This window comes from Drosophila mauritiana, chromosome 2L, assembly GCF_004382145.1.
Source record: "Drosophila mauritiana strain mau12 chromosome 2L, ASM438214v1, whole genome shotgun sequence".
Classification (NCBI taxonomy): domain Eukaryota; kingdom Metazoa; phylum Arthropoda; class Insecta; order Diptera; family Drosophilidae; genus Drosophila; species Drosophila mauritiana.
The window spans coordinates 12311712-12324267 of record NC_046667.1 but is presented as its reverse complement, the minus strand read 5'-3'; the positions used below and the strand labels follow the sequence as shown (position 1 = coordinate 12324267).

General features: G+C 40.3%; 1 protein-coding gene across 1 annotated transcript in view; it reads right to left on the bottom strand.

Moving 5' to 3' along the window:
* Positions 1-11240, bottom strand: part of LOC117146529 (protein nubbin) — a 40264-nt gene extending 29024 nt beyond the window's left edge. Inside the window, exons 1-2 of the mRNA XM_033312802.1 lie at positions 10811-11240; positions 4137-5182 (exon numbers count right to left, since the gene is read on the bottom strand). Coding sequence (XP_033168693.1) covers positions 4137-5019 — 883 coding nt within the window. The 5' untranslated portion in view covers positions 5020-5182; positions 10811-11240. The remainder of the gene's footprint in view (positions 1-4136; positions 5183-10810) is intronic.
* Positions 11241-12556: the final 1316 nt, after the last annotated feature.

Below are 12556 nucleotides of genomic sequence, written 5' to 3'. Positions count from 1 at the left end.
CACCTATTGACATAAACATACGTATGGCCGAAAGCAATCGGCTCCCACACTCATAAATTTCGGTGCAAAAAAATTACTATCTGCACCCATCGAAACGTATTTGTTTAAGTTCAGCCCAAAAAGACGCTACCCAAAAGCGAAGAAAACAAAATTCGAAGTAAAGCCAAAGACAAAAGAGGCTTTCCCACAAAACAAATTCCCATGGCCCAATGCCTAAGCATGCATAATTTTAATTTATTTGTAGCAGCGGCAGCAACAACAACAACAGCAGCCAAAACAGCACAGACAACTGGCCAACTAATAAAAGTAAAAAGCAAAACCTGAGCAGTCAAAAGTGAAGCAAAAGCAGCAAAAGCCAGGCAAAATACTGAAGCTGGGGCCAAGGAATATTTATGGAAATACCTTCGGGGCGGAGCTCCCGAATTGCGAAAACGTTGATCAAATTTTGCCAGATAAGCGACGACGACGACGACGAAGACGAGCGTGGATGATGATGGTGATGGTTATGGTTGTGGTCCAAAACACAGAGCTTGGCGATGTGAGCGTGACCGAAGCATATTGCAATTGAGCCAGACTTAAGCAGGTGCAACAGTCAATTTAATAAAATTAGGAAAAAGTGATGGGATAATGGAAATCTGTATGAAAAAGTGTTTCTACATGTTAAAGATACTTAAAATAAGTTGAGCACATGGACACACTGTATAGTAACTTGGTCACATTTTGAGAGGATCCCAACCAGGATTCCTCTTTTTCGAGATTCCTCAACTAATTTCCTCCTTAGTCCGTGACTCACGCACTCATATCGAACCCATCAAGCTCATATGCATGTCGAGGTCTCCGAGTCATCAGCCAAAGGAGTAGGAGGAGTGGAGTGGGCAGGGGCTTAGGGGATAGGGGATAGGGAATGGGCTGGAGGAGGCTGCGGCTGCCTTACAACGTCATCAGTTTTCGAAGGCGTTGCCAAAGAGCAACCGCTGCGGCGACTGTGGGAACTGATATTGCATGCTGCACACATACAACTCACCGCGAGAGCGGTACGTAGTAGTAACTCCCCTCCAAAACCGATATCGTGCCTCTGAAATCTGCATTCGAGGCTCGGACGTAGCCGCAACTCGTTTGCATTTCTTATTTCTTTCAGCCCTCGTCAGATTGGCTGGCGTAATCTGTTTTAACTTGGCTCGAACTCAAAACTCGAACCAGCGATGGATGTGGATGTGGTTGTGGATGTGAATGTTCAGGCCCTCCTCGCTTTTGACGGTAGTCGTGCTTTGGTTATAAAAATTGAAGCCGCCATTAAATTCTGACAGTTGTCAGCTCTCGCGGTTTCGGTTTCTGTTCGCTCGAGCAGTCAAGTTAAGTAGTTAGAGAAGCACTCCGGATCCACTAGATCTGCTGGGCTTAATGGCTGCTGTACTTGGCCAAATGGCTGATGATCGCTCTCGCCGGGGATTTGGTTATATGGCAATGATGGGCAAGAAGCCACAGAACGTTTCTCCCAGCAATTTGCAACTCCAACTACCTAACTGGGCATTTAGCCGGTAATAGTTTTGCAGCCTAATGGCCTAATGGGATAACGAATTGAACTTTAATGCCCCGGCCAGCTTATCGAAATTGTCTACTTCGCTTTTGAAAAGCTTTCTGAATGCGGAATCAGCAATAAATTACATTTGATTGATGATTCTCAAAGGCGATCGCCGGGTCTATTATAATAAATTTAATAAATCATCCGTTCGGTTCACTGGGTGATCGCTTATGGCCATATTGATAGTATCAGTTTCAAATTATGCATACTCATAGAATTTAAACTTATCAATTTAAATACGTACTGCACTAATCTTAAGTATACAAATGACCTAAGCAGTAATGGCGTTTAAGTATTAAACTAACTAAGTCCAAACACCTGTTGCGAAATTCTTTCGTTTCTGATAATGAAATTCAAATTATTATAATGGTTTTACTGCATTAAATTGATATGATTCGGAAGGCTAGATAAATAAAATGCTCAGTAATTAAGGGTAGAACTTTAAAGCTTAAGAAAGAGATTGATTTTAACATTTATTTAAATAAGTATATTCCCCTTCTTTACAAAGTTATTACACAAAATAGAGGTTCCGTGAAAAGTCCATCATAAATTCAGTTCCTCTCTTCCAAATGAGTACTTTGAATAATCTGAGCTTTTTAGCGTTACATGATCTACAGCTGCGACTTCTTTTGTGAGCTTTTCAGGTAGCAATCAGAGCTATCAGTCAACTGCCTGCAACCTGATGAGTTCAAATTGCTACTGCACTCGCCCCGGACACGAACTCATCTCCATTTATCACTTTCAATAATAATCAAAAGCCATCAAAGGCCGTTGAATGAAACCGAAAAAAAGGCGTCCGGGGCCTCCGAAAGATCCATACAATAGCTGACAGACTGCAATCAAGGTGATGTGAACAAAAGACGCTGGCTGCCAGAAGAATTCCCGGCCGATGGGGTTATTAAAAAAGAATTTGCATAAAAGACAAACCGGGGCACGAGCTCTACAAAGCACAAACCACAAGGATTAAGCAATAAATAACTGAGAACGGCAAACGAAGTGGTTAATTTTCTATGAAATTATATTCAAATTAGTTTGATGTTGCCGTCTCCACTCCGGCAAAGGCTCCAAACGGTTGTACAAATGGCATAATTATGGGATAGACACAAAGCACTTTGAGATCACTGCGAGGGCACTTGAAATTATGCTAAAATGCCAAACGGGGAGGAGGTGTGACCAAGATGGGATGGTGGCACTGCTGGCACAGGTACGACGGCCATTCCACAGAGGCTTGACTGTGGCTCAGCTCATCAATTATCCACGTGCTTACAGGGGCTGGCAATTTGTTAGATGTCTAGGCGGTGGGTTGGCCCAGGGGCGGCGGAGGGGGTTCGTTTTTGACACCTCTGACGTGATTATAACACTTTTATGGCCAGTTATTAATGATTTCCATATTCAATGGAACCAGGCAGAGCAGGAAAAGAGGTCTACATAAACGGATATTGCTCTGATCATATAAACATAATTTGTGCAGATAATTACATTTATTTAATTTAATCTAAAGTTACTATTTCAATTTGGTTTCCTCATAGCCATAAAAAAGCACATGCTAATAAATTCCCAGTCTGATTCCCTAATTAATGAGAACACATTACCCTAAAGGCTTTTAGCTGTTTTACATAATTCCAGCAAAAAAACCATAATTTAATTGCACGACATGCGATTGCGTTTCCTGAGCTGTAAGGCCATGTAAATTTCCGCAGACCGAGACATTTATCAGGCGAGCAGATAGATATTTAAAACTTGACCATCGCAGAATATTATTCATTCCGGTTTGCTCCCAAACACGTCAAGTGGTGGTGGCCTAAACCAACAAAAATATTCTTATATCTACGAATATTGCGTGCAGACACACCAGACGATTTTGTGCAGAGCAAACTGAAAAGACACAAAAAACAGCAAAAAGGGAAACAGAAGTCGACGATTGGCTGATGAGAGGGCGCTGCGATGATGTTAATGTTGCGCCTGATGATGATGTTTAAGAGGTTTTTGGGCTTGGGCTTGGGTTTTGGCCAGGTCTCAGGGATCTGGGGAACTGCGGAGGTGGAAGGTGCGGAAGTGCAGCGCGGCAAACGTGTCTGCTGATGAGGCTAATGATATGAAAATGAGTTCGGCCAAAAGATGACACGAAAGTGTGAGCGAGCAGCCATGGCACATAGCATACAGCATAATCATTTCATTTTATGAATGAAATAAAGGCCGCATAATAAATCAAAAGACACACACGTTGCCAAAACGGAGTTGAGAGGTGGATCGAAACGAAGCAGACTCAAAACGAAGCGTGATCGGGACAGGAAATGGAAATGAGCTTGCATTATGGAAACAGCGAGGGTTGACCGAAGGATATGCTCAAGAAACAATAGAGGATCAGTGGGGGATCCTTCATGGGAAGAAATATAAATATTACAGTAATGTAAGAATACAACAAGCTTAATAAGAGGCGTCCTTAAAACAGATCCTCTCGTGTCTCATGTATGTTTTAACCACGCAGAAACTTCTGAACCTCCTCTCGCTTGCTGCTGCAGCTGCCAAAATAATCATAAAACATCAAACTTACCGCCTGCATTTTGCATGTGGCCGCCGATGTTGCTGTCGTCATCATCATCATCGATGTCGTCAATTGTTGCTGCCGCCTGTGTTGCTGTTGGCGCCTGCAATGTTGTCGGTGCTGCAGGGCTTGTTGCGACTGCTGCTGTAGTTGCCGCTCCTGATGCAGTTGTCGCTGGTGTCGGTGCTGCTGTTGCCGTTGCCATTGTTGCCTCGGGCAAGGCATCATTTTGCTGTAATGCGACTAATGAGGCGGCAAAATTGACGTGTTGCTGCGGCGTGAAGCTAAAGACCGATGTTGCTGCCACTGATTGAGTTGTTGGCTCGCTTTTAATTGTTGCTGCTGGCTGTTGCTGTTGCTGCTGCTGCTGCTGCTGCCAGTACTCGGCGGCAATCAAGTGCTGCAGGCTGTGCGTAGGCAAATGCTGGCCAAACAGATTGCTCAGATGTTGCAGCGGCGAACTGTTGGCCACATGTTGCTGAAGGAGCTGTTGCTGCAGCAGCAAATGCTGCTGCTGCTGATGATGTTGTTGCTGCTGCTGCTGGAGCTGCTGCTGTTGCGACTGCTGATGGTGATGATTACGATGGCTGTGATGCGGATGATGATACAGCAGTGTGGATGCTGAAACGCCTTCGGTGGCCTCGCCATTGATTTTGTATTTCGATGTTGTTGTCGGCGTTGACATTGTTAGTGCTTCCGCTGCGAACAGCTGTCGCTGGTTGTTGCTGTTGCTGGTCCTGCTGCTGCTGCTGTTGTTGCTGCTGCAATTGTTGCTGCCCCGATTTGTATTGCAATGGCTTTTGTATTCAAGTAACATGCCGTTGTTGCTAGCAACACGCTGCTGCCGTTGCTGAAGTTGCTGCTGATAGTAGTTTGCTAGCAACAATGGCATAATCAGTGTTTACGGCTAACTGTGCCAACAGCAGCAACAGCATAGAGCACATAGGTAATCACTCTCCGGAGCAGATAGCAGTTGAAAACGGTTCTCGAAAAACACCTCAGGAACCTTGATTAGAGCCGATAGCCGCAAGTTGGTCAAGTGGACGAAGGCTGGTCTGTAATTAGCCAAAGAAGATTAATTAGCCATAAAGGGCGTGGCGGGGGGAGGCATGGGAGTGCCATAAATTATAGCAAAGCAATTGTCATGGTAATAAATAAATTTACAAAAATATAATTCGAGGAATAGGAAATTCTGGGGGAACCAAAAACCCCAACAATTAGAAATTCAAAGAGCTCAAATCGCATTTTCAGCTTAGAAGACGAGCAGCGAAGAACTCATTTATGCAAACTCATCATTCCGCACGCAAAGTATGATGGACATGTGAACCTGTTTATCTGCAGGTTGAAAGCCCCTCACGAGCTTCTTCTTTTCTTGGTATCTCGCCCTTTTTTTTGTCATTTTAATTAGTTCAATTTTTTGGTTTATGTTGCTTTGGTTAAATCGGAACATTGCCTTGAAATTTCACTCGGCGACAAGGCATCAACGTGACGTGGCCAAAAATTAAAATTTGGTAACGCCAACTCATTCTTACTTTTGCTTAGCTTATCAGCCAACTGCAGATGGGAGGGGATGAAGGTGGCCTAAACAGTTGACAAAGTCTGTCAACGGTAGCGGCAATCGAACTGAATATTCATGATCGCAAGACGCAGTAATTGTTAGATACTCTTCACTGAAACACAAAATTCTATCAAAATGATCAAAATAAACTTAAAAGGAATGCTTTAAGCTGAAATCAGCATATACTATTTCTTACTATTTTATTGAGAAACTTTTAATTTGGTTAATAAAGCGTAAGTTACCTAACATTAAAATTATAAAACTAACTAAACTAAGAATAAAAATCAATTTAAATTTTATAAAGCTTTTATATTACTAAAAATATTGAAATGTAACTTTTAGTAAATCAAAATCCAAAGGAAATAAGTAAAATTAACAATTATGGAATCCAGTTTGAAAGTCGCACAATTTTTTGTCTGTGCAACAGTTGATATTTACAAGCTCCCCATCGCTTTGGGCGCATTAAATTCCCCAACTACAAAATAGATACCCGTACAGACTCCGATCTTGGCAACGTAATTACAAGTCATCTACCTGATGTTTTTGACCATTTAAGCCACAAAAGCAGAAGCAGACTAAGTTGAATAGACGGAACAGTAGCCATGTTGGCGGCGGGGGCAATCGCATAGAAATATAATAATAATCAGACAATAAACATCGACAGATACAAATTTTCATTCATACATAGGGCCTAAACACGCATAATTGCTAATGCCATTTAAATGTGCGTACAGAAAGCAACACTTTGTTAGACCAAGTCATGTTCTATTATTAAAGTCGAAAGAGTTTCCAGTTCCCAATCCCGATCTAGATCCGAGTGCAGCGGAAATGTGGAAAGTGACGCGGCCGATTTCACTCCGACCCATTGTTAAATATTTAACAACATTTAACCCTATAAGCGTATTACGAAACTTATTTGGTGTCAAATGGGAACGAACTGTTTGTCCAGACAATTTACAGTTTAAGCGGGGGAAACTTCAGTCAATGAGATACTTTTTAGATATATGTATTATTAATTATTAAATATTATAAGGTAAAATTAAAGTGAATTGATTAGAAATGCAACATCTAGTACTGTACTTTCCTCAATCAAAACGTTTGAGAAGTAAACAAGTAAGCAACTTTAAACATAGATATTTATATTTAATCTTATAATTTATAGATAAGTTAGAACGCGTAACTGCTTAAAATATCAGATGTAGTCAGAGCTCACTTTAATTTCAATCATGTCATAGCCGTGGATACTTTGAATCGTAAATTCATAGCGAATACTTCGGTGACACACGATCCATAGTTGTATGTAGATAATGATAAGCTGCGTGGAACAGGTCTACATATGGGTATGAATATGACCTTTACCCAAGTGTGACAATGCCTTGGCACTCATTATGGGTGGGTCTGCACCACCTCTTCTGGAATATATTTCGCGCAAATATTTATTTTTGCTTGTCTAGCTAATCAATTTCAGCAGAAGGCTTAGCAAAGTCAGAAATATGTGGATAAATTCGTACAAAAATTGACAATTAATAGAAGCGTATTTTTAACTCGTGGTCTTAAAATGCTAATAGAAGTTTAGTGGCAAGTCCGTGTGTATTAGCGGAATTTACAAAATTAATTACATTTAATGCGTAGCCAAATAGAAGAGGTCCCCCATCGATTTCTGTCACCCTTCTCATATCGAATGCGGGTCTGAATATTTCCCATTTATGAATAATGGGGCGCCATTCGTAAAGTGCCAAAGGGAGATTTCCTGCGGCTCAAGTTGGCTTAGCTCTGCTCCACGAAAAAAACAAAATAGGCACCGAATATTCAACACTAAATGAAACAATTTGTGACTTACCAACTAAGACAAATTAACCCCATTGCAGCTCAATATTAATTAGCAACACTTTACCGATTGCCTTGTCGCCGGAGCCCCAAATTCCTGATTCTAAACAAATTATTTGTCTTTCTATCTAGACATCATCATTTCCCCCATTTGGCACCTGTTTTTGACTCATTTCCATTTCGCGGTATCGCCGGGTTCTATCTTGATAACCGTCTGTGTTTGTTAACTAGCAAAGTCTTATTGTAATTGACTAATGAATGGCATTCATTGTTCCTGCTTTTTCAACTTGTGACAAATTTATTTATTATTACTTTGGTTTTGTTCTTGTGTCACGTTCAATTGTTATTGCCTCCGGTTATTGGCAGACGGGTCCTCAAGAACAGACGTCGATATACTGGCTATCACGTGGTAATAACTGATCGACTTGTGCCGAAAGTCTCAAGTGAGGAACTGAAAAGGGTCAATAAGGGGGAAGCACAATATTATAGCCATGTCAAGATCTATAAAACGGGAAGTGCTTCTTGGAATTGCGATATTTGGCTTATACTGCACTTCCCTACTTGACTTCTAGATATGATAAGAATCTATGATGATGCAATGCTGTTTTAGTTTCTATAGTATCTACATAAGTGCAACAAATGTTGTCCTATTTAGATAACAGAGATTATAGATTGGCATGACTTTTTATAGTTACAATAGTTAATGAAAATATGTTAAAGAAGACACTTGCTAATAAACCAAATATCAGGTGCGCAGCCCTTAACTTAACGCCACTTGAGGCAAGTTGTATCGCACCGGACCTTACCTAACGCAAACCATCGAAACGAAAAATGGGAAACCGGTGCAAACCGATTTCCAAGATTGCGAAATGTGAAACGTGTTTAGCGAAACAAGCCCCCCAATGAACTTTGCTCGGACTAAACATCAGCCCATATTTCAAGATTCTATTGTTTACCCCCGGTGAAAGAATTACGAGTTCCAAGAATTGTGGCACACACTTCATCGTACCAAACTCAAGTGAGCTGAAGTGGAGAGCGCAATAAACGAAATCAGGTGAATTTAATAAACTCTAATCACGAGCCTTCAACTTATTTGTTAATTTTGCAAATTATATTTTATTGTATCGCGCCTATCGAATTTCCGCACGGTGAAGATAGTAGTGGGGGAAAGGACCCTTTTGACGAATTTGGCTTATCAAGCGCAAAGAAATCAATAATTCTTATCAACCACCATCCGCTGACTCTTTTGGTCGCCATGGCTCAAGTGATTCATATTTAAATGATATACGGAAATGATTAGCTTGATAAGATTTTCATTTACTGATATCTGACCTCATTTAACATATTATTCAAAGAAGGTGACCAAAAAACTATTTTCGGAATGGCTGTAATAAGCTCCTACCTTAATGGAAAAATCAAATCCTAATCACTTTTAAAAGTAAATAAAAAACGACATTTTCAAAGCACCTGTCACCTTTGAGGATCCTGCTATCAAATCAATACCCATTCAATTGATTAGTTTTTTGGGGCTTGGCCGAAATTTCATTGTTGAACACACGTCGTCGATGATATGCAAAGTGCTGGGCTATGAAGTGCGTGGCATGGCACTGGTTCTTCGCTGACTCTATCTCAAGTCTCCTCACCTCACCTTACCTCCCCTCCCCGCCCACCTGCTGGCTGAGGTGTCTTATCAGGCCGGAGCAAACAAATTGAACTCATTTTTCTTTTTAAACAACAGCTTCGACGCAATTGTCGACACGGGTCTACACATAGATATAGATACTCCAATAAGACCCAACTCGTCTTGGTCTTCTTGGCCCGGTCGGGCTTAATCAGTTCAGTTCGGCCGGAGGAGCACCGAATATGGTAAATGGGAAAACGCAGTCGAGATAATGCTACGCCAAGAACGAGAACAAGAACGAGAAGGAGGAAGGAGCAGGTTACGTTTTTCATTCCATTTTTATCTAATTAGGCTAAGCAGGCAACGCGACAAACGCTGCACAAATATTTATTATTGTACTGTAAAAATAATCAATCACTCGATCGTTACAGCAAATGGTAATGGTATCTGTACGGCTGTATCTATATACGCCACCCAGATAACGGCATTTGAATAAGAAAAAAATAAAGAACGAGTGTCCAACCAAAAGGAAATGCAGTTCCAACTTGTCCAGAGGCACTTGAACTCAAAACTGCGGCACACCACAAGTGTTATGCTAATAAAACATATCGAGCCGATCGCCTTATCAATAAGGCAACATAATATACGCTTGTGTATTGATATAGATATACACATTAAACAAATCGAACGGTGGGGTGGTACGATATTTTAAAGTGTAAATCGATCGATTTTTCTCGCACTTTGTTTGCCGTATTTATTTATTTCAATTTCAATATTATTTCTCGCCTCACGGCTCAACCCAGCGACATTGCGAAAGATACTGGAGTTACAGGTATCCCACTTCAACTTCTGTAGAGTAAACTTTGATGCAGGTTCTGTTTACCTTCGGTCTGAAACTCAAGGCGCCTTTCTTAAAAATAGTTTAAACAAGATCCCCCCTCTTATATGGTATACATTTCCTTTACTTTCAAGTAATTTTCAGTAACCTTGTACCTCTTGAATCTTAAATGGTGAAAAGCCCGTTTTATAGATTGTCAAACTGTATTTACTGCCGCGGGGTGGGGTAAAGCCCCTTTAAAAACGCTAAGCAACATAAATTCAAAATGTTTCATTTATTAAAGCTTGTTAGAGATTGCAGATTAGGATTGTGAAATTCTACACGGCTTTGATTAATTGAATGAATCATGATTAGGGTCCAGGTGGCCTGGGAACTCTTATCAACAAAAATTTCGGATGTCACTTGTTGTAAAATTGATTAACTTTGTTCAATCTTTTAGTCAAAAAAAGGTAAGTCGTTTTCGCAATTAGAAAAGCATGGGAATTATTTATTGAATTACCTATATTTATTTTCCTTTAATAAATAAAACATAAAATGTATTTCTTTCCTAAATAAGTTGGTTACCAAGCTACTTAAATATTTTAGTATCTAAAAGGTGACTCTAAGCAATTCTAAAATTTTTGAAGAAGCTTCAGAGCCTTCTTGGTTTTTAATCATTGAAAATTGTAGTTTTGTGGTAACTAAAATTTTAAATTCATTTTCTGCACAGTTTAATATAACTAAGCAGCGTAAATAAATTATTTGCAACTACTATTCATGTATAACATCTTGTACACAATAAATTTTATTGTAATTCCTTTATATTTTTCATAACTTAATTTAATGCTCATGGGATTTACCTCAATTGTTGAGTTTTTCAGACAAACATTTCAATCTTTAAATATCAAATTCATTTCGTTCAAGTGAATAAGTTATTAGTTATCACTTTACTTTATCTGCACAATAGTGGACACTCTTTTTAAACTATAAGCGTATAGTTTTTCAATAAATTATGATGTTACTTTGAGAGAAATTTGCGTCTCATTCGCAGCACGTTTCGATTCGCACAAATGCCGTCGTCAAAACGCAAAAAACTGCGGCACAAAAAGAGATCGAAAGAATCGCGACGCGAGAGCGTTGAGAATGGGGATTTTTATTAGAGGGGTGTCTTCAAAACGAAGCGAATCGTTCGGGATCGTATTGTATCGGTCGAGTAGCGCATGGGATATCGCGGAGGACAAAATGTGTTGCCAAAGTCCGGGGAGCGCGCGCACTTGAGCTTCAACCACTGAACGCTGAACTCAACTGAGGCGAGCTCGCCAAAAGTATCTTAAAGATGCGCAACAGATCGGCAACTTTAACGGCAGCGGGCTGCAACAAGTTTTTTTTTCGCCAAATCCATATAAACAAAAGGCAAATAAACAAACGGCAGTGCACTCAAACAATTGCAATGTGAAGTGTCTCTGTGTTCGGTTTTGCTGCAAGTGTGCGTGATTTTAGTTGCTCGTATCTGCTGCAGGTACTTGCACACACAGAGACACACCTGCTTGCAACATTGCAATTGTGGGAGAGGGATAAAAGAGAGCGCTTAAGCTCTCTCAAACCGTAATGAGTTATGTTTAAACATTAATTCATTTTAGTATGTACAAAAAAAAACAATTAAGTTTCCTTCGAGAGCTAAAATTCTCTTGTATCTCAAATGACTCGCTCTTGCTCTCTCTGCGCGCTCCCCACTCACCACTACTACTGCAAAGAGCAGCGATCGCTCACTTAGGTTCCACAAAAAGCTGCTCCGTTGGGGAAAAAGAGACAACTAATCGCGCTCGCTAATTTTCACACACACCCTTGCAATATTCAAATCTGGTTGCTCGCTGTCCCTCTCGCACTCGCATGCTCCCGCGCTTTATTTAAATTTATGATTATCGCCCCCTTGTGTGTGTGCCTACTTAATCCAATTGGAGGTGGAGCCGTGTTTATCCGTCCAATTGGGAGATACGCTCGCATAGACTCTCATTCCGCCTGCATATATCGCCTCGTTAACTGTCACATTGACGCTGGTGGGGGCTTTATCTTTATTTTGGGGCCCGGACTTATCCAATTGGATTTTGTTTTGCAAACTGGTTGCGCCAACGCCTCTTATTGGCAGCGCTATTTTTAGGTCTGCCTCGGCTGTTATCTAAGTACACATTGATTAAAGAAATGCGAATTTGTAGTATTTATTTCTTTTCATTTCCCTTTGGCTTAATTCAGTACAATACTTTTTTAATGAGAAACCATAATGTTTTGCCCCTAAATATATCTTGCTCTTCATTCTTGGTTTCATCCAGATAAGACATTATTTGTAATTAGATAACTAAATAATTATACATTTTGTTTGTATTACTAAGTGCTTACTTACATTTTGTTAACAATACCTTACAAACACTACACAAAATTATTATTTTAAACATGATAACGAAAAAGAAAATAGTTCTTTTTATATGGAGTGTATTTAGTTTGTCATCATCTGGATAAACTCAACAATGTAAATTAATCGTCAAAAATTCGCAGCTAAACGGTGATCCATTGAATGGCGAAGAGCATTCAGGTTGGACCTGCCCCGCGGA